Consider the following 23,387-nt stretch of genomic DNA (forward strand, 5'->3'; position numbering starts at 1 on the left):
AAAAGTTTGAAACAAAATATGGGATTGTAGTTATTTTCAGGCACTGGAAATGTTCGATTACAAATACAGAAAACAATCTAGAGAACAATTTATAAATTGCCATTGTTGCAAAAAACGACACAATAAACTTGGTGCTTCCAACAGAACCAATTTGCAATAAAATCTGTGTGTAAATACCTCTTTTCTTCGATGGTGCTAAACCTGTATCGTTCACATTTGAAACCAAATAAGAAAAAATGCCGACTACCTCAGAGAAGTTAGTGTGTTAAAAACCTAAGTTAAAATTAGAAAGAAACCATCTAAAAACAAGTTTTAACTGTAAATAATGATAAGCTTTTTTCACAGTGTGATTTTACAAATTGTAATTGTGAATTTGTAGGTAATGTTAATTTTATAAGGCAGAAATATAACCATTAAAGTAAAATAATAAAATTAAGTCTCTTAATCAGTCAAATCACCTTGATCCATTGCGTGTTTCATGTTTATGGAAGGTATAAAAATGTGAAATTTCTGTTGAAGCCTTATCTGGCTCACATTTCACTTCAACATTTTCAACTTTTTTTAGATGTAGAAAAAATATATATGGAAGAATAACCCCTGTCTATATAATATATATATATATAACTTTGTACATTTTTATTTATCATTAATATATTTTATCTATTAATATTGTATCACTAGTGTCATCAAAACTCAAATTGATTTTGAAAACAATTGACATACACGCACGTGCATGTACACTCCAAAGACCCCCCCCCCAAAAAAAAAAAAAAAATTACTCCAGTTCATGTTATCTATAACAAGAGTATGACAGGATCTACGGAGGACCAGTAACCGTGCTGTGGGAGTTGGGGCAGATAAGGTAGGCAGTTATCTCACAAATTTCCACTGTGTTACAATGCCTCACTATATGCCAAACCTACCCTCGCTTTGAAAAATATAGAAAACCATTCTAGTAATTTATTCATAAACATTTTATTATCAATTTTACAATTTTTACAACAGTTTATTTAATTTGTTTTCTTGACAAAAATTTGTGCAAGGTTTGAAATAAAAGTATTTCAGTGAAATTTTGTATTTTGTTACAAAAATGATTTTTTTTTTTTTTACGTTGAAAACTGTTAAATTGGTTTGTAATAAGTACAGAATTAAAATAAATCCTTTTCAAAGGGTACAACTACAAAATTACATGCTTTTAAAATGTATTTACATAAAATTTTAACGTATTAAAAAAAAGGAGGAGGTTCATTTCAAGAACATTTTTCTTTGGCAATTAGGAATATTTAATTTTTCTCTTCAGATTATAAAATATTTTTGTAAAAAATTACTTTCCTTCAAAAAAATAAGTTTTATAAAAGAATTTCGGTCATGTCAATTCGTTTTCAGGGGTGTTCTTGCTTTAATGATAAAACAATTTACAGTTATAAATTCCTACAAGGAGAAAACTTCCAAACACAACGGAACAACAGAAAGGTCTAATAGAGGTCTGAGATGAAATTTAATTTCAGGCACTTTCGTTTTGGATAAATACGTTTCGATTGAATTTTACAGCAAATTGTATGGAAATATGCACAAATCCAGGTGTAGAAATCTAATAAAACAAATATTTGCACATGCCTAACACTGATATTTATTGTTTGCCTTGGGTTTGTATTTAAAATGAAACAAAGAGTAACAAACAATTTCAAAAAATACAATATATTTAAAAAATTTATATCCAGGAAGTTCAAACCAATAATTAAAGGCTAGCCAACTGTAAAGTATCAATACATTGTTTTAATTTAACATGAAAAATTGTTTAATAACGTTTTTTGTATTTGTGTTTTAAAATGAGAAAAAGAGGCCATTTGAAAAACAAACAAGGAATCTTAATATTTCGAAAAACCAATATAAAAGTGAATAACAAAAAAAGGCAAAAATAAAAATAATTAAACCTAATTTATTTTACAACTTAATTTAAATAATTTTATTAGAAAATCAATATCTAAAAATAAATAGTAATAAGTGCATTTAAAGCATAGAACAGAAAAAAAAGAAGCTTCCAATACTTAATATGTTCAAAAATTTAATTGATTTAATCAATTTGAATGGGGAAATTTAAATAATGTGGTGGGCATAATTTATTAAAACAATCGATCAAATAAAATGTTCATAATTTGTAAATGTACTTACATGCAAAAAAATTAAGAATTAAATATACTATTAATTAAATTTAAATTTAAAAAAAGAGAAAAAGTTTGATGTGTATCATCTTAATAAAGCTTATTTGCTCTCATATTACTTATTTCACATTTCTTTGCAATCTGCATTGCCTCCTCTTTATTTTAGAGACCATTATTTTCATACTTCACACAAACCAACATGCAATGGGGGGGGGATTCTACGTTAATACTGATCGACTTCTTTTCGGAGGATTATACACATCATCACTGTCAGCCAACAGGTTGTGCTCCTGGCAGAGTCTCTCGAAAAGCGCTTTCAACTTTTCACCGGCCCTGAAAAAGAAAAAGTGAGATTTCATCCTCTGATGTCAAAGCAGAGAACCCGTTAAGGATAATTAAGAATTAAACAGTAAAAAATAATGTTAAAAACTATGCTCCAAGAATGATTTTAGTTTAGGTAATTAGTTGATGGTCTAATAAATGTTTTTCCTACATGGTAACTTACAGCTGAATGCTCCCCCTGCTAGTATGAAAACAATTAATAGTTTGTCCAGTTTTAAAAGGGCTTTGAATATTAATTTACAGGGAAAATCGTATTATAATCTAAATGAATTTTTTAGTCTTCAAGGCCATGATACCTTATTGTGATAATTTTGTAAGTATTTTTAAGACTAACTGTATTAACCCGTTTATCCGGACTTCTGGACCCATTTGTTAAAATGTTTGTTATAAATTTTTCATAATTCTCAATGTATTGTATATGTATAAAATATTAATTTTTTTATATTCATAATTCAATTGTGGGACTTCTAATTCATCGTTCGAAATAAAGGCTGCCAAATCACCCTTCCACTAGTCACACGATCGAAGAGGCCAGAGAGGTCGATCGACAGTCACGCTTTTAAATTAAAAAAAGGTGTATCCTACTTTAAAATACAAGAAAAGTTGTTTTATGTTGGCTTCCATCGAAAAGGTTTTTTTATTATGTATATTCTTAATAGATATTTTTTTTTACCTATAAATGTTTCGCAAAACACATGTCTGTACTTACAAAAGTCAAAAAAGGCTATCTATTACTTTAAATTTAACTTGATTATATGAATAAAAGTGTACACTTTCATGTTTTTATTTTATTTTTTAAAGTGAGTTTTTATGACACGATCTTAATAAAATCATAAATTTTTGGATTATCCAGACTAGATCATCCAGACAAGTCCCAATCCCTTCAAGTCCGGATAAACGGATTTCTATTCTACCTTGACGTGTTATGCATAAATATGACAATAAATGCCTCAGACCTAATATTATGCCAAAATGTAAGAAATCAGTTGTGTTCAATGATTATGAGAGGTTAGGCATTAGAATATTCAAAACATTTGCCTGAAACTATTACAGCTTTATCTGGTAAAAGATTTTATAGAATAATCTATCAATGGCTAGTGAAAGACCTGCTATATGATTTATATTAATCTTGTTTTTGAACAGGACTCAACATTCCTTTAATTGATGTAGCCCTGTTATTAAAACAAGTAAAATTTATAACAAATAAAGTGATTTGATATGCACCTATGCATGACATTGAAACAAACAAGAAAAAAAAATCCAGAGCATAAAAAATATACAACTCAACTAAGGTTTAACTGCAGATGAGTGACAACACTGGAATAAAAAATTATCCATAATGGAATAGATGAAGAGGGGAAAAATTAATTAATTAATCATTTAGCCATTTTCCTGGTGACAACAGAGTGTATAAACAAATTATCTGTTTACCAATTGCAAAATTTTCAAAACAAAAAAATTTTATTTAGTATGAGTATAATGAATATATTAAATCATTTTACTGACCTGTACACTTCACTTCCTTCTTGGTTATATGTACTACAGTTCTCAAAGAGCAAGTGTGCGTCAGCGATAAGCTCACTATTTTTACTGTACTCAAGCATGTTCAATTTATGCTTTATCGTACCGAAATCCATGGGTTTTTTGATAATTTCGTGATAATCTGGAACCTGAAAAGCGACGGTTTTTATTTTTCTTCAGTTCTCTGAATCAATTTTTTAAACAGACGTTCTGATCGCTTACTTCAACTTTTGTAACAGGTCGGAGGAAAGGCCAAGCTTCTTCTTGGTGCATTAGAGTATTGAGTATCTCCTGAAGAGCAGCGTTGTCCAAAGGCAAGTCTCTTGATTTTTTGACACTTTCCAAGTATCGCCTCGACCTACGGCCTGATCTCATAGGCTCCTTGTCGTTAAAAACACCATCATCTATGAACAATACGGAAATTTAAACAAACTTGTTTTTATTAGTTTGTAAATTTCATGCTCTACACCCCCAAAATGCAGTGTTAAAATACTTTCACTTACCATGGACATAATAATAATAATAATAATAATAAAAAATTCTTTTGGTTACAATCAAAATGTATCATGCAAAGGATATGTATATATTGAACAAAACCAAAACCAAAAGATTGTTGCTAGAAATAAAAGCGAGGGGGCAAATTAAATAAAAGAATTGTTTTGAGACGAACCGTCCCAATGCGTGCTCCGCAGCTGTTTGGCAAAGAGAGAGATTTTGGCCGTTGCCGCTTTGGAAGACTTCCTGCGACTGGCTCGCTCGATATCTGGGCTTAGCCTCTCGGAGCCTCTCCATTCGCATACAAAGTCTGGAATCAACCCCGAACCAGTTGAAATCAATATTCAACTCAAGCAACTACGGAGGGTTGCTACAGTTATTATTCTTTACTTCTGAATGTCAACATGTTCGAATGCCTGTTTTATTCTCTTCTGGCCTTTCTTTGGGGCAAGTGTTTTTTTTTGTTATGGTTGTTATAATTACAATTGCAATAAAATTAATCATTAATACATACAAGATTAAAGTTTAAAAAAATTAAATACTTTCATATGATTGCTGAAGTTTAAAATAGGCTTTACACTGACGTAAGTTTGAAATTAACTGTTTATTAAAATGTACAAGACGGGATAAAGAATTTGCACATGTTCAGATTAAACATTACTTTGTGATCATGCCCTTCTGTTAGTTCCCACCAATAGAAATTATGTTCTTACATAACGTAAAACTTCATTGTGTAAGATTATTTTTATTACTCTTACAGAAATTGTCAGACATACATTAAATTGACCGAGTCACCGACTGTTTATCTCAAGTTTATAAATTGGTCATCAAGACAAGGTCAGGATAGTTCAGATTTTGGAATTGTAGACGACATAAAACATTCGCACAGATCTCACCTCACAGATTGTCACATTGTGACAATTTTTCTATCAATAGTGCTCTTTTTTTAGCGGTTGATTCTACATATTTGTCCTTTTAGGTTCAATGAAATTGACACATACAGCAAATCAAGACAAGATTATCAATGAAGATAAATAAAGCAGTGGATAAGATAGTTCTATTATATCTATGAATTTCAATGATTTGAAAATTTAAAAAAAATGTATTACCCCTTATCAACATTCTTCTCTATATAATATAAAATCAACATGTAAAATGATTTATTATGTATTTTTATTACATCTAACCTCACCACCTTGAAATACTAGAAAAAAAGAAATGCATGCAGACTATTTATAATGACTTTTATTTTTAATACCGTGTGGATTTGAGAGTTAACAGAACAGTCGTGTATGCATACATTTTGAATTGCGCACAGAGAAATGGCCATAAAGAAAATTAAATATTTTGATATTCAATTTTTGTATAGAACTGAATCCATGCAACTACTCAATACTTTACTTCGTTTTTACCAGGCATCCTCAATAATTTCATGTCTGTAGCCACCCTTAAATAGTAAGCACAGTAATCAAAAAAACAAAAAACTTGCATTATACATTTTCAATTACTTTTATTTAACAATAAATAGTACAGAAAGACATGAACGTCTGTTTCAGGATGAAATTTCTAGTCAGATTTTAAAAATATACAATGGATACAGATTTTACAAAATTTTATTTAGTTCGAGTTAGAAAAATGTCAACAAAATAAGTTATACGTATTGATCGTAATAAAAGTTAAATTAATGATATCCAGTATTGGAGAGAATGTAAAAAAGTTAAAGCGTGTAGTTTATTTATGAGAGAAAAACGGTTGAAGCTTTTAAGTTAGTATCTCTCCGGTTTATTCAAATCATCCAGGTTTAAATTTTTTACGGCTTCTTGTGGCATATTTTTCTTGAGAGTTGATTTGAGACATCCAATGAAGCAACTTGGCTTTTGTACAGTAAACATCTGCACGGGAACAGAAACAGTAAGTTGACAAGCAAGATGAAGTTTAAAAAAACAAAACAAATCGTGGCTCTCATTTTCGAAAAGTGTTAATAGGAAAGAAAAGTAAACAAGCATTTTTTAACGACTAAGCCAGCACCAAATTAAAAATTTACTCACCATCATAATGACTGTTATTAAGTAGTCCGTTTTTCTTTACAGATTTTTCCTCCACCTTGGGCTCTTTCTTTACCCTTTGTTTGGAATCGCTTTTCGGCTCCTTCTCCTTTACTGAAACAGGCGAGTTGCTTTCGCTCTTGATTTCAATGCTTTCCTTCTTCGCCAACTGGATTTGCGAGTTATGGACTCGGCAGAGGTGGCAGATCCACGACTCCGTCTGCGGCACCCTTCTTAGTGGGGGGTTGACGCAGGCCAAATGCAATTTCGACTTGCAGTTATCGCATTTGATCTGTGCACCTATTTTGTCACAAATCTTACAGGAACAATCTCTGTTTTGAACAGCGAGTCAATTAGTGTTTACATTTTATCATCTTTGAAGTTATTTTACACAGAACTTACTCCAAACTGACTTCTTCCTCCTCTTCATACTCTCCGTTCAATTTCTTTTTTCTTTTAAACTTTTCCTTTGGCCTACATCTAGGGCAGTGCCAATCACCTGCAGGTACTTTCTAAAATTATAAGTACTTGGATTAAAAAAACAATAAGATAAAAAAATTGTTCTATGGACTATTTATTGTCCCTGATCTCTTCTCTAATTGAGTTAATATATTTTGACATTTTATCGTAGAAAAGATAGCAGAATGATCATTCTGCAGAGAGGTTTAAATACAGCTCCTAATAAGATTTAAGGAAAAATTGTCATTTTTGCATGAAGGGCCTTTATTCCATTACAAGCACTAGTTACATATGAGTCCCAGGTTGTTATTTAGACGCACCTTGTCTATCATTTTCCCCCAGTTGAGGGTAAGTAAGGTAAAAAAGCCTATTTGTAAGTATGTCTGGTTCAAATGCAAGGTGCTCGATTTGAACCTGAGACCTTTACCTTACAGTGATGAGCCCCATGTCAATGCCTAAACTGTTGTCACCGATGCCCCCCTAAAACTGCCACTTTGAAGTCATTTTTAGATTCAGTGTGAAACCAGTTTTCAAACAGATGCACTGTTCCGGTACAGGTCCACTGACACCCGAGTCCACTTTTTGCCTTTTAAAGTTAAGATTTCAATATTTTTCCATTAAATAAGACTAAAAAAATTAAAAAGAGACTGTTTAATGCTAAAATATTAAGAGAGCAATTCAGCATTTGTACGGAGAAATCTACCCAAAGTAAAAATTTATGGTTCTCTTCATTTAATTTTTAAATACTTCAATTTTTATATAAATTTCATTATTATAACAATAAATAATGGTAAATATAAAAAATGTATTTCAATTTTTCAGGGTTTTTAAAGTTTTGAAATCAGTTTTTGCTAATTTCTGAAAAGGGAATCTAACTAGGAAAAGCTGTGCAATTAAGCAGGAAGTTAGTGGAGTGGCGTAACTGGTACAACAGTGGAACAGCGGGAAACTTCTACAAATCGCTACACCCAGAATTGCGCTCCATCCCAAGGTTTGCAACATCCAAATTTGGATGCAAAAAATTGTATTCTTCAATGTTTCAGATACGCACCAACCACTGCATTTGCGGGGCTTATTTGCACAAAATAAATTGTAGAGCGTCCCCAAACTGTGCCACCTGTGATCAACCAGAAACTATCAAACATTTGATTTAGTGTGTCCAGAATACGAGTCTACCAGAATAGACTTCCTTGAAAATCTGTACAACATGAAAGATATCAACAAACCGGTCAGCTGGGAGAGCCTACTTGCTCTTAACAGAGTGGACGTATACCAGGTCATATATTTTCTTACAAAATAGTGGCATCAATGTGTAAACGTGAAATCGTTAAGGTAGAGGTCAGTTCAATCTCCTTGGGGTTCAGCCCAGATGTGGAGCTGTCTTCGGGTTGGGCTCTCTAAACGCGCTGGGCATTTAGACCCTGGGATGTGGACTTTTCTATAAGACCATGCGTCATATTTTGTAAATGGTTTTTATCCACATCCTCCTGAATCACCTATTTTATGAAGAACAGTTGCCTTTTAAATTGTGTAAAGGGTGGACAAGAGCCTCCCCGGCGCGTGTTCTGTAGCTGATGGGGATCCCCTCCTCATAGGACGGCTATTGGCTTCCCGAGTGTTTGATCTTTATTTATTCTGTAGTATTTATTGTAGTTAGTTGACAGTTAATTATTTCTTCTGTTACTTATTATTTATTAGTTTGTGTCTTCAAATTGTTAGTTTTGTCAAAATGTAATTTGTGATTTGGTAGGTCTGCACTTTTATTTGTTCATTGTTGTTTGTCTTTATTTATCCTTTGTTGTTTTCGTACCGAATTTTTGATTTTTAATACTTATCAATATTTATTGCTCTTGTTACTTGTTATTTATTTATTGCTTTATGATTCTGAATTTCCAGTCATGTTAAAAAATGGAATTTCATAGGTCCATCCGTAGTAAAAAATGGTACAAAAAACACAACACAACACACAAGAATGACACATCTACACAGAAAACAAACACTTTGAGCCTGAAGATGATCCCAAAAAAGATCGAAACGTTGGCACGATAAAGAAAATGGTTTTCTAAAACCTATGTCACACCAGACCGCATCTCACAATCTCCAAATAATCATTAACTAACAGTCACTAAACACCACACATGGTACAAAAGGTTCATCTCTTCCAGAAACTTCTCAAGGATAAATTTCTTCATGTTCAATAGTTATTCCCAATTGAACAAGAAGCTAAATGACTTGGAACTATCATGGACATAAGAGTGCTTTATGTTTAGGGACTACCCTAACTGCCCTGTCCCTAGAGTCTTTCACCCTCTTCCTGGGCATTTTCTTAATCTCCCACCATCAACGTGTTGGAGACAAATCATTTGTGTATATTGCAGCAAGGCTAGGTAGGAAAGTGTGAAGATGCTTCTACAACCCAATAGTAGCACTGGTGTCAGAAAATTAATCTATGTCCCCAGTGCTTCGAAGAACTTCATTCTACATATATTAAATTATTTACATTGAATATATTTTTTAAAATGAAAATATGTTTATTGCAAATTATTATTATTTTTTAAAAAGAAATTTCAATTTTACTTCTTCCAGTAATGATAAAAGAAGTTGCTGTTATTAAGAAAATAGTAAATAAAATTAGAAAATTAGGAAAGCAAAATAATAATAAAGTGTGTTTCTTAGTGACCTGTTGTTTCATAATATGTTGAAGTCGTGAGGAGTGGTCAAGAATGAGGTAGTTTAGAAAAACACCTTTTTCATTTTTTTGCCATTTCAACTTCAGGGCTTGGTTCAAAATTTATATTTACATCTTAATTGTATTTTTTCCATTCAAAATATGTTTTGTAATTTACCCAGGCCGTGAAGTAGTTTTTCTAAACTACCTCATTCTTACCCGCTCCTCACGACTTCAACAAATAATAACCATTAAAAACGAAAAGAGTTTTACGAAAATTGGGAACTAGGTGCTGTGCAGAATGTATAACTTTTTAAATGAAAGATTAAATTAAAACACTCGCCGGTTTTTTTGTTTGAATAGACCCAGTAAGTGGCCGTGTGCCAGTTCAACATAAAAAAATTACCATGTTTTATAATTAATATTAAGACCATTTATGAAAAATACAGAAAAAAATTGCTTCCCCAAAGGATCAATAATGTTTCAGGCTCCTTTATTCAACATGTTAACATAATTATGATGTAATATATGAGTTTTAATAAAAGAAATAAACATAAGCCTACACTCCACATCATTAAATTCTACATAGGTTACACTACACAATTACTAATCCTTTTACTCTCTTTAGATTAAAAATAAAGAAAATCCATTTAATTTCAACCTTTCCAGAGCCTTGTCGAGTGAGTTAATTAATTTTGTTTTCTTCAAAGATACTTCGGCCACCGATAGTCCGTTACTTAGCCCAAGCCTTGGGCGTGCTGCAATGGCCTACAGAACTTTAGGGCGATAAGAAGTCTCGATCATTTTATTGCTTATATTGTACTACGGAACCGTCATTTTACGACTTCCAGATATTCGGTTTACATTAAAATAAGTATGTTGTAATTAATATAACAATAAAAATACATATACTTTGAAATAAACAACAAAATATGAGTTTCTATTATTTTGCATTTAAGTGTAGTTAATAAAATTAAAAACAACATAGCAATCAGCCCTTACAAAATGTATATTAGTTATGTTTATAAAACATTCTCTATCTTTATAAATGCTTATAAAACAATTACATATTTTATTTTTCTTAAAATAGAAAAAAAATATTACCGTGAGTTTTGGTTTTAAGCAGTACAGGTGATGGCCTTTGTTGCAAGTGTCGCACAGAAGCATATTTTCAGGATCAGCCTTGCTTCGACACAATCTACAATATGCTTTCGAAGCCGACTTCTCCCATAAAATGGAATTTTCTAAAACATAAACATTAAAAATTAGATGATTTGCACTTGAAACTCATTGACTTGGAAAGTGTTTTTCACCTAATGTTGAAAGATGTAAAAATAGTTGTGAAAAATTTGTTGATTCCATAAGGGCTTTTTCCCATCTAAGCATTGTCGGTGTCGGAGAGGTTAGGTCAAATTTATCTTTATCACGTTCCTTAGGATCGAAGCCTTTGAAAATAAAGATAACAATTAATTGTGGTTAAACTTTTTAACTTAATACTTACCTAAAGGCCGTTTCAGGTACTGGATGTCAACTGCTTGGGAGAGCTGCAAAATTGCTGATGCAAGATCAAGTATCACCGGCCTTTGGGGCACCATCTCAAATCCCTTCCTCAGAGAAGAATCCAACCGAACTTCTATTGAAGGAGTTGAACTTCTACTTTCTGAATCTAAACAGTATAAAGTATATAATTATTTTTTTAATGAAAAATAAGTAATTAAAATCGTTAAATTGTGATAATGTACAAAAAGTTGTAGACGAAAAAATTAACTGAATACCTTCTTTCTCTTCAACATCCATCGGCTCACTTTCTTCGTCTTTTACTTCTGTTTCGTCTGTTTTACTTTCATGATCACTGTCCTCGCTATCATCATCTCCCTTTAAAAATTACAATAATAAGTTGTCGGTAAAGTAATTATTAAGTTGTAAACTTACCAATGATCCCCAAACGAGCTTTTTACACTGTTTGTCATAACTATTGTTTGAAATAGCATCTCTCCATACATCAATTTCTTTCACCTAACAACAAGCTTCAATGTAAAATGTAAAAAGGAAAAAAAAACTGTGTTACCTTTAGTGTTCCAAGTGCACCCATTGTGATTTTGTTTTCCATTTCAAGTATATAATCTCTAACACTGCTTTCCATGATTTCGTCAAGCGGTGTGCCAGGTGGAAAATCGAGATTGGCATTCTCATAAAGTTTATTTAATTTATTCACATTTTTGCTCCTCAATTCTATCACTGTCTCATCACAAGCCTAAATTCAAAATTCAGCCACACATTTAAAATCCATTACCATTAAGGGGAAAAGGAAAAAAAAAAAAAAAAAAAAAAAAAAAAAAAAAAAAAAAAAAAAAAAAAAAAAAACCATACCAGTGCAGGATTTAATTTGTCCACTGGGCAATTTTTGAGGCTTTGTATTATTTTGTCCTTCTCCTGTATCAGTATCTGCCTCAGCCGCCTCTCTCGAACTCCTCTTCTGTTCAGTGAATTAATCAAGTTTTCCACTTCACTCGCCTCTTTAAAAAATGACCAGATGACCTTGTTTGCTGCTGTGCCATGCACAGGACAATTCACCGGGTCTGCCCAGCAGGTCAGGGGTCTATTGCTGGAGGCGGTTTCGACTTTTTGAGTTCTGTTCATGATCGGCGAGTCAGAACTGTTCTTTTCAGTCAGGAGTTTCTTTGAGTGACTCGAGACAGACACCGTCTGGTGCTTCCCTGCAAAATTTTCCTTGTTACCGCTCTCTTCAAACAGCCTTTTAAGGTACGAAATGTCATCACCATCTGAGAAGATATTAAACGACACTGATGGTGTACACCTGCAAGAAAACAAGGAACAGTAATTTAATCAATGAAGATTTTAACGGTATTAAAATTGTGACATACTTTGGTAGACATCCGCCTTTAAAAGGGTCGTTGTCTTCCACAAACAAACCGGGAAATGTTGGGAATGTCCAAAATCTTCTATGAGCTCGATCAGTCCCAAGAGGCATAAGCTGAACTCCTGCTAAAGCTTCTCGCATTTCTCTGTGAAGAGCATTTATTTCTGTGTCTTTTCCAGGCTTATCATTCATGGTCTCTTCCTTCTTGTCCTTATCTTTGCCTTCAATCTCGGCACCTCCTTCTTTTTTTAATTCTTTTTGTCTGCAATATATTGTGATAATGAAAACAATAATAATGCTATCATTACTAACTATACAGGGTATTTTTAGATGGCCCGGCTGAATTTCTTTTGTTCACACCAACAGCCAGGCCATCTACAAAGCGCACTCTGTACATTATGTAATTAAGGTAAAAATGAATTAAATTAATCCCTCTGCTGGAGGGTTTTTGTATCCAATTATCAGTTGGGTACCATGAACAAGGTCAAAGTTAAAACACTTTACTGATTATTTTTTAATTAAAATGCTCAATGAAAATGCCATGAGTAATGCTGAGATTATCATCCAGAACCACTAATGTGGCGTTATTAGAACCAAATGTCCTAACAACTCATCCTACAAGTTATGAAATAATGTAATCTTTTGGTGGGGCAATAACATTTTTTACTCCCCATTTGAATTTGAAGAGGTTCACGGTATTTTGACTTGAATTTGATGATAATTTTGTTTTTCCCTACCCAGGACTTCGAAACTTTTGAAGCAAGGGTGTTTTGAGTGGGCCAAGTGGCTATTGGTTTTTTAACGTGTACCTCCATGTAAATTCACGTCTCCAGGTTCAGAATGAACCAGGACTGTATTTGACCCTACGTGACCGCACAGAGCCCGTGCCACAAGACGCCCATCAGACGCCGACTTGCGGTGAGGACCCCTACTTGTCCGTACCATGTTGGACAACACACGCAGTAGTTCAGTAGCTTTAAAGCTACATCATTCGAAGCATACATTGTTTCATTGAGAAAAAATGTTAAAAGTTTTAAAAATAGTGAGTTAGGGATGATAGAACTTGCTTTAGAGGAAGAAGATACTAATTGGTGATAAACACATCACAGAAGGAGAAGAATGTGGCATCATGAACTATGGAATAAAAAAATGTGTTGAAGGGACTACTGAAAAAACAAAAGATTGAAAAAGCTAAATTAAATCTAATTTGCAACCAACCAAAGGCACTTTCAGATGCAGAGAGATCACATCTCTGATCATGAGGGAAAAAAACACATAACCACCTTGAATCAAATTAATCAACGCCAAAATCAAAATTTCACGACCTTACTTCAGAGCCATTTACATTGGCTCAATCTCAAGACATTATCACAAATGTGACTCCAATGGATATATATGACCATAATATATCGTCAGGAAACCTAAAGTAATATTTCACATGGTAGCAGCAATAGCGAGGCAATGTGGGTCTCCTCAAGTTCGAAGCTTGTCAACGACACTGGATTGTACACCGTAATGAAAAAAATATTTCACAAAAGTCTTCATCAACTTTGATTTGGTATAGGTTGTAATGTCTGTGTTAGGATTTGGTTTTAACGAGATCCTTATTTGGCAAAAAATAAATATTACCAGAGGCGTAAGTCAACAGTGAAGACGGAGTGGATGTAACGGTGTGCAAATTGCATGTATATGTAATAAAATTTTTGAGAAACATACCGTAAATGGGGGGGGGAAAGTACATCAAATTCACGAATAAACCAGCCATAGGACTTCTAAGATTCTAATTTTTTAACAGTTCAATTAATAATTTAAGCAGTAATTAGCAAATTGTGAAACATACTTAATGGCTTCCGCTTTGTCAATCTTTGCTTGCTTAGCACTCTTCAAACGTATTTCAATTTTAGCCTGTCTTGCCTTTTCACAACCTTCTTCGATTATTTCCCTCGCTGAAGCATATGTCAACACTTGGTTAATCAAGCACTCAATAATTGTAAGTTTCTCACCTAAAATACAAAATTATCAATGAAAGCATGTGTGTGTGAAAGAGAAATTAAAAAAAAAAAACAACTTACTTATATTCAGATCACCAACACTTGTGTCTCCAAGTTTCTTAATAATCATTGGCTCGGTGAGTTTCAATATAACACCTGGATCATCGTTGTTCATATAACCACCACGGGACTGATACCTGAAAAAAAAAGAAAATTATGTGAACTTAATTGAATTTATATAAACAACCAGAACACACGCACGCGATAATTACCTCCATTTTGCTGTTTTACTTTTTTGTGGCTTTGAACCCGAAGTTAACAAATGGAGCCTTAGAACTTCAGACAATGTGGAAGTGTTGAGTGTCAACTGGGTTAGATACTGACCATGATACCTCTTAATCCAATTATCAGTCATAGTTGCCATTTTAAGAATTTTCATTGTCTCACTATTCCCTCGGGAAAAACTAAGTCCATCTGAAAAAATGATACAACAGTTAACTTTGCATATTTATTTTCGGTGTGTTTTAATACAATAATTACAAATTATTGGGTATGTGCATAAGTTTTTGATTTTTCAAATTTCGACTTTTGCCCTTATAAAAGCGATCCTTTATTGCTAGCTAGCACCATTATATCTAGGGTGCAAAAAGACCTATTGAAAGAGATTGTTAAAGAAGGGGTAGTTGGACTTAAAAGTCAGGCTAAAATAAACTGCAATTATTACATGGAAGCAGATAAAATTCATTTGAGGCATTGCTTGTATACGATTTCAATCTCCGGGAAAGAGAAATGGATGCCTGTCAAAATTTATGGTGATAACATAACAACTGAACTTGTAAGTCAATAGACATTTTCATAATGGAGAGAGGCGAATCAAAAGACCAACCTCATGGTGGAATGCCTAGCGAGCTTAAAAGTGATGATGTATTAATGATTAGTGGCATTGGAGGATGAGAAGAAATCGACTGTAGCCGAGTTATCAGAGAGGTTTCAGGTACATTGCACAACAATAGAAAGAAGAATCTGATCTCTGGGTTACGCTGTTAAACTCGTTTACATGGGGAACCCATGAATTATCCCTCAGGAACAAGACCACATATGGTGTTTCACACCTGAACAGGAATAAATCGGATATACTGGGGATGAGAAGTGGACCTTTACAAAAATGTTAAATGCCGAAGAATGTTTGCAAGAATAAAATGCTACTGTCGGCCTCAAGAGCAGGAATACACTCTTGCTGGGTCCTACTGTCTGTTTAGTGGGTTATTCAACGAATAATTTATTGGGAACTGTTACCAACCAACCCCTTATGGAAGAGAGGTATACTATGCGCAGTTAGAGAAAAAAAGGGGTTTGGGGAGAAGAAGAAGAAGAAAAAAAAAAAAACATCAACATGACAATCCCAGGCCTGGCGCACAACTTGCACTCGGAGTAAAATCGCGGAGTTATGCGTTGGAAACAGTTGTCCAACTCTCTATACTCACCAGACCTTGCCCCTTCTGCTGATTTTTGCTTGTTCTGCTCCCTAAATAACTATCTAAAAGGTAGGAAATTTTTGTATGAAAACGCTCTCTGAAAATTGGACTTACAGTTTTCTTTCTATCTAAGTCATCAGACATTTACAAAAAGAGGATATTTCTGCTATCAGAATGTTGGCAGTATGATATAGAAAATGAAAGAAATTTTGTTTTGCATTAACAATAAAATAAATATATATTTGGAAAGTTTTTCTTTTTTACAGAAAACCGACATACTTATGCATACACCCGATAAAAATGAATATTGAAGTTAACAGTATAAATTTCATTAAATACAACCATGTATTTGTACTCACGTGTTAATTTAACATCAGCATCTTTAGTTTCTTCTTCCTGATCCCTCAAATCAAAAATTGCACTAAGCAGTAGTTGAATGATGTCGCAAAGTGGGCCTTAAATAAATAAAAATACAATTAATTTTGTTTTTCCGAGGCAAACCAGACAATATTATTTACCGGCAACTTCTTTTTCCAGTAAGGCTCTTTCCATCAATTCAAGAGTGACGCCGTTTGGGAAAAAGTCTTTCAAAGCAATGATTTTACGAAAAGATTGTAGAAACTCCATAATCATAATTACAGAGCCGAAATGTTCATTGGGGATTTTCCCTTCAATTGGGATTGCACTTGGCATGTCCTTTATAACAGAATAATATTAAAATAATATTTTGATGTCGGTATTTAATCATATTTGCAGATATTCTCACCTTAAGATCCTCACATTCTAAGTCCTCCCTCTTCATATTCCATTCCTTAACAAATTCAGCGTACTTTTTCGTTTTCTCTTTCATTTCCAACCGTCTTTTCTGCCTAATTTCAACACTGTTCTTTGCTCTATATAAATTAAATAAAAATCAGTAATAAAATCAAAATATAATAGGATTCATTTTTAAATCACATACAATATTCCGCCTTCCAACTTCTTTGTGAGACGCTTCTTTCGGACTTTCTTCAAATCATTTATAGATTCTCCTTTTTTAGGATTTTTCCTAGACAACATTGAATATTTCTTTTCGGAAAGCTTGAAATATGCATTTAATGTCTCTTGTTTCTTCGGTCTATCACTATACTTCCGTTTTAGACTTTCCCTCGGATTCATATCTGGTGGCTCGCCACAGAATATTTGGTCAAATTTAACTTTATTAATACCGTATTTAGCATTTGATGATTCCTGAATAAGTAAGTTCCATTGATTAATAATTATTAAAAAAATTGAAATAAATGTAATTTGTATTTATTTACTTTTAATTTCCAAAAATTGTTTTCGAGATGAACAAACTGTTTGATGTAAAGGCGATTTTTGTCCTTATTATAAGATGATTTCGGTCTTGTTATCTGATTCTGTGTGGCAATAATTTCCTTTCCATTATCATGCCTTTCTACCTCATATTTGTACGCTTTAGCTGGAGGGTAATGTCGATCATTGCTGCTATAACAAAATTAAAAAAATAAAAGGAAACCAAATATGTTGAGATTAATGACTTACTGTGATTTCCGACTAAGTGCAGCAAGTTCTTCGGTTGTGGGAGGCACAACTGCCAGAACATGGCAATCTCTATAACAATAAATATTTAATTAACTTATTAAAAATATATATTTAGAAATAAAAATACTTACACATTGCCCGCACCAGGAATGTTGACTTGAACCGTCTCTCCGATGAAATATCTATCCTTGACATAATTGAAAACCTCCTCAGCAAGTTCTATAAGAGATCTTCTTTCACAAATAGATGCCAAGTACAGCACTGGTATCCTCAACTGTTGAATGAATTAAAGTGTGAAACAACTGAAACTTTATACTTACGTCAACTTTCGTACACTTACTTCCATTGGAAATCGTTTGAGGAGTTTTTTTATCTTCTCTTCACTGGCCTTTGCTTCTTGGTAGGTCAGGAGGGCCCGGCCCGTTAGTGAACATGACCATACCAATGAATTACAAAGAATTATTCTTTCACAAAATTCACTGTAACAAATTTTAAAGGTAATTTTTAGCATTGTGTTATAGTCAGTTTTATCTTACAAGTTAAATACGTATCAAAATCATGATGGATCCCATCAATTTTGGGCCTAGGTTAAATACATTAAGGTAGATGAATGAAAATTAACCATCACCAATAATTTTTTATCCCCCTTTCAATCACCTCTTTATTTTAATTGTTTCAGCACTGTGGTATCATCAGTAAAATAGTTGGTTCATTTTTTTATTACGTACAATTGTTGAGCAGGTGGGCAAGAATTGTTTTGAGCTATTTTAAGAATAAAACATAATATGAAGTCCATTATATTTCGTGGTCCAATTGACCAAATAACTTCTCTCAATTAATTGATCTTTATGTAAGGTATTGGTTGAAATGAAAATATGAATATGATAAAAATAAATATGATTCATAATATGAAGGTTTAAAATTTTAAGACTCACTTGAGATACTGCTGTTATTAATGTCAGCTATTAGCTATTTTAAAGTGCTATTTTACTTATGGAAAATTTAATGTGTGATCCGGACAATCACCCAACTGAAGATTTTATGTGACCATTTCAACCACCTTGTGCCACTTTCATGGGCTTTTTCTCATTACAGTATCTGTAAATATATACTGATTTACATACTGAATTCTACAAATTTTCTATACTGAATTTGACAAAAATCTCATTAGACAACACTGAATTTCTCTTCCTTCTTAAAAAAGTAATATTTTAATACTATTAAGTTATTGCAAGCTTTCCACAAAGTTTAATGCACTAATTTTGTCAATTAAGTACTTTTTGAATTGCATATAATTTTAGTTTGTTTCTCACCCTCCTTTCTGTGATTTGATTCAAACCATTTTGCATTATTATATTACTGATTATTTTATTTTTTGCCTTAAATCTGTTGACTACTGATTACCACCTCAAGAAAGATTTAATTTTGCAAGGCCTGACAATACTGGCTAACTAAAGATTTTTTTGTGGTCATGTCAACCACCTTGGCACACTTTCAAGTGCATATTAATGATGAATAATTTCTTTGATGAAGATGTTATATGATAACAACATAAGGCAGCATGTTGCTGCTTAACTTCTGCAAGATTTTGGTTGTTGACACGATAAAAGAATGAAAATTGAGCAAATTCACCTCTTCCAAGATTTGAACATCCGCACCACGAGAATTAAGCACGGAAAGCGATAAAATTCTCAGATGGCTAACTGAAAATTTCCGAACATTTCAACCACCTTGTTGCACTTTCAATGGCACTTAAATGCCACCATAGCTGTTTTTGGTGATTGAAGATTTTATGACTATTACCGATTATTAATTTTTTGTTGTTGTCCTACATCATTTATACCTCAAGGAAAATTTAATTTTGCAAGGGCTGGAAAATACTGGTTCACAACTGGCTAACTGAAGTTTTTTTCTTTGTGGTCATGTCAACAACCTTGGCGCACTTTCAAGTGCACATTAATGATGAATAATTTCTTTGATGAAGATGTTATATGATAACAACATAAGGCAGCATGTTGCTGCTTAACTTCTGCAAGATTTTGGTTGTTGACACGATAAAAGAATGAAAATTGAGCAAATTCACCTCTTCCAAGATTTGAACATCCGCACCACGAGAATGAAGCACGGAAAGCGATAAAATTCTCAGATGGCTAACTGAAAATTTCCAAACATTTCGACCACCTTGTTGCACTTTCAATGGCACTTAAATGCCACCATAGCTGCTTTTTGGGTGATTGAAGATTTGATGACTATTACAGTATATTAATTTTTTGTTGTCCTACATCATTTATACCTCAAGGAAAATTTAATTTTGCAAGGGCTGAAAATACTGGTTCACAACGGCTAACTTTAGTTTTTTTTGTGGTCATGTCAACCACCTAAGCGCATTTTCAAGGGCATATTAATGTCACCATAGCTGCTTTCTTTGATGAAGATTTCATGTAACAACATAAGGCAGCATGCTGCACCTTAACTTCAGCAAGATTTTGGTTGTTCACATCTTTTAAATTTAATGGAATAAATGGATAAAATTGGGCAAATTCGCCTCTCCCAAGGTCTGAACGTCCGCAATATGTGAACGAAAGCAGGGAAAGAGATGAAATTCGCGAGGCCAAGGAGTCCAGGTGACGGCCTTCAAAAACATGGCAAAGGAAAAAAAAAAAGAAAGAAAAAACCGGGCAAATTAACGAAGAAAGTCGAGGAAATGAGACAATATGGTAAAAAGCCGAGGGCGGTTGTCATTAAGAAATGGACGGTGCTAGAGAAAGGAGGCGGCTCGAAAATGTGAGGAAATGCGTTGTAACACGTTGAGAATCGTGATCGCAGGTGAAATGTTTACACAAGGATTTATAAGAGGAAAAAACATGTTTTGTTTACAACTTCATCCTAGATGGGAAAAAAGTCGTGAGGAGTGGAAAACGTCGTGAGACGTTAGATGCTATGGAGTAAAAGCCAAGTCGCGGCTAAAGCGGGGTGCAAATTATCGATTTTGCGTTTTTATCCTGAGGCCGAGTTTTCGGAACGGGGCACAAAGGGGGAAAAGTGAAAAAACGGACGAAATAGTGTTAAAAAGTGTGTAAAATGGTGGGCGGACAGAGGCCGTGGGGCAGCGAGGCAAAACCGACCGATATCGAAATGGAAAATGAACTCACTCATAGTCTCTGAAGATTTCACCAGTCGTCCGGCAAAAGAAGACTTCCTCGGATTCCTTCAGGTCGTCCGGGAACTCGATCGGCTCGAATGTCTTTTTGTGGAGGAGCGGCATCTTCCCGAACGGCGCCCGACACGGGTGCGAAAGGGGCTTTTCACTCTTGGAAACTGTCGTGCATTTGGAATGAGCGAAGGGGAGTAATTAGGCTATGGCCCTAACTGTACATCTCCACTTGTTAGCAGATCGACGTTTCAACTCTTGTCCCGAGACGTCCCCGAGGCGTGGCAGGCCCGTTCAACGATTTCCTTATGAAAAACCCGCCGGATTAATTATTTCGACCGGAATTAACTCACATATACGACGACACACAGATAAATAACCCGTACTTTTAGAAATTGGAATGGAGGCAAAAATGGGCACAACAACATGATCGCGCCTCCCTCGATGGTCCCGAGTCGGACTAACGACAACAGACCTATTTCATATCAACAAATAAAACAAATATCATCAATTTTAAGAAATATTAATTTTTTATTAACCTCCGGACATGGTTTATTTCTTTTATTTAAAGAAAAACCTTTCTCGCGATAACAAATCAGCTGAGCTTTCAGGCAGTTGCGTTCGATTTTATGGCGCCAAATTTAAGCAAGAACAACACTTCTCAATTTCTATCTTTTTTTTAGTCGTTTCCGTTATTCTGCTCTTCACTCGTAATGTCTTCCCTGTTTTGATCTATCAAGTTTCTCACAATCAATTAAAAATTGTTTAAATCATTGCGGGAAGTAGTGAAAACAACTAAAACTCTGTTTATTAGCATAAATTATGCATTATAGAAAATATTATTGGGGCGTCGGTGGCCGCAACGCGTTGACACGGCGCTCATCACTGTCAGGTAAAGGTCCCAGGTTCACATTCATGATCAATGTATTTTCAAAAACACCAGCACCACAAGGGTTCATACAGTTGAAATACCCTCCTAAAATTTTTTAGTTGTGTTTGAATCTATATATAAACTGCTAAAAAATGAATAGGGATATTTCTAATTTAATATTCTATAAATTTTGATTAAATTTACCGATATATTCTCGTTAGTTGGATAAAACAAAATAGAAAATACCAACCAGAAACAAACAAATTTAATAATGGATTTAATAAGATTTTTAATAATGGATTCACTCAAGAATAATAAACATGAAGATTACTCATTTTGTAAACACATTTTTCTCGTCTTTTCTCTATGTTAATCAATTTGTATTCTCTTTAACCATGGAAAGACATCATCTTTAACCAGAAATTTGCAATATTATTGTGAAAATGAAGTCATCGACCAGCAAGTGGATGTCCCAGAGGTAGTTGGTGTTTCTTAGAGTGTGGTCTTCCGGGCTATTGCCGATTCTGAGAGAGTAGAAGTGCCAATAGGAGGCCTGGTAATGGATCTCAGTGTATTATGACGCTAAGGGAGGATAGATATATTGTTGTTGCTACAAGACAGAACCCTTTCCATAATGCCTGCCAGATACTAAATGCAGTACAAAATGTTTTGGCAAGGCCTCTATCAACACAAATGATTTGTAATCATTGGTGGGAAGTTGGCCTCACATTGTATGCCCCTTTGAGTCGACCTGCTGCAAAAGCCCGCTACTAGCAACTCAGAAGAATATGGTGCGACGAGCAATTGGAATGCCGTTATGTTTACGACGAGTCGCATTTCTGTCTGTAAAGTGATAGCTGGCACCAAAGAGTATCGAGAACAGGGGATGCATACAATGCCCCAGTTCGTGCTCCCTTCAGTATAGTTTGTTGAAGGCGTTGTAATGGTCCAGGCCGGGATTTACACTGAAGGACAAACTGGAGTCCATATTGTTGAAGGCAACATCACCGCAGTACGTTATGTACAAGAAATTATTGAGGAATGCATTCCTCCAACCAGAGATCTCATAGGCAGAGATTTTCTATTTCTGGATGAATGTCAGACCTCATAGAGGCTAGTTGTTCATTGATGTTTAGAAAACCTAGGAATTTCTCATCTACCCCTTCTCCCATCGTCTCTGAACCTCAATCCCATTGAGCACATGTGGGATGCGGTGCAGAGAAGACTTTCAACCACCATCCGCAGCCAGTTCACCTGGACTAACGGAGTGCAGTGTTGCAACATCTATGGAGTGAAATTCCTCATGAAAATAGTGACAACCTTATTAACAGTATGCCATGCACAGAGGTTTTAGCTAACAGAGGGCATTATACACAGTTTTAATTCTTTTAAAAAATTATTGTGTCCAGTAAACAAAATTATTGAATTAAAATCTTTTATTTTGTTATTTTTCAAAATCCCTTAATTAAATTTTCCTTCAGTAAAAAACATAATTTCTAATAAATTTTAATACAATTTATAATAAAAAGAAAATAAAAATGCTAGAGAAAGAAAATACTACAAAATTGGCAATATTCCTATTCATTTTTGAGCAGTTAATGTTTTAAGAATTCATCCAATTTAAAAAATTTTAAATGTAGAAAGATATAATATAAAAATATAACAATGCAAAAGCAAAATAAGAAAAAGGAAAAAATTACTGAAGTATTAAACAATATGTAAAGTAAGAACATAATTTAATAGAATATAATAATATAAAAGAATTATAAATAACATTAGTT

The 23,387-nt window shown here is 33.7% G+C and overlaps 1 protein-coding gene across 5 annotated transcripts; it reads right to left on the reverse strand.

Annotated features, from left to right (window-relative positions):
• Positions 1–1,044: 1,044 nt before the first annotated feature.
• On the reverse strand, positions 1,045–21,281 carry LOC106670031 (bromodomain adjacent to zinc finger domain protein 1A). Of its 5 annotated transcripts, XM_014400011.2 has the most exons (27): positions 20,737–21,281; positions 17,925–18,063; positions 17,716–17,858; positions 17,585–17,653; positions 17,341–17,527; positions 17,001–17,269; positions 16,806–16,932; positions 16,558–16,735; positions 16,399–16,494; positions 14,837–15,038; positions 14,646–14,761; positions 14,414–14,576; positions 12,578–12,835; positions 12,473–12,510; positions 12,063–12,409; positions 11,761–11,946; positions 11,625–11,708; positions 11,468–11,567; positions 11,194–11,358; positions 11,006–11,137; positions 10,797–10,936; positions 6,968–7,077; positions 6,569–6,897; positions 4,696–4,830; positions 4,248–4,429; positions 4,011–4,174; positions 1,045–2,495 (listed from the first exon to the last, which is right to left on the reverse strand). In XM_014400011.2, exons 1-27 carry the CDS (start codon positions 20,847–20,849, stop codon positions 2,381–2,383), a joined length of 4,287 nt encoding a protein of 1,428 aa, XP_014255497.1. In that variant the 5' UTR covers positions 20,850–21,281; the 3' UTR covers positions 1,045–2,380. The 5 variants fall into 5 exon arrangements, with proteins under 5 accessions (XP_014255497.1, XP_014255496.1, XP_014255495.1 ...); XM_014400010.2 differs by having other exon boundaries at positions 12,063–12,510; positions 17,341–17,524; positions 20,737–21,280; XM_014400009.2 differs by having other exon boundaries at positions 12,063–12,510; positions 20,737–21,280.
• Positions 21,282–23,387: the final 2,106 nt, after the last annotated feature.

Source organism: Cimex lectularius, unplaced genomic scaffold (assembly GCF_000648675.2).
Source record: "Cimex lectularius strain Harlan isolate CLEC.00 unplaced genomic scaffold, Clec_2.1 scaffold38, whole genome shotgun sequence".
Classification (NCBI taxonomy): Eukaryota; Metazoa; Arthropoda; class Insecta; order Hemiptera; family Cimicidae; genus Cimex; species Cimex lectularius.

Excerpts from the sequence above, each read along its gene's own strand:
- LOC106670031 (XM_014400009.2), bottom strand. The coding sequence starts at position 20,849 with ATGCCGCTCCTCCACAAAAAGACATTCGAGCCGATCGAGTTCCCGGAC. Across the intron at positions 17,654-17,715 it reads ATTCCTGGTGCGGGCAATGT|AGATTGCCATGTTCTGGCAG; the intron begins GTAAGTATTTTT and ends TTATTGTTATAG. Across the intron at positions 14,577-14,645 it reads TGTTGGTGATCTGAATATAA|GTGAGAAACTTACAATTATT; the intron begins GTAAGTTGTTTT and ends TTTGTATTTTAG.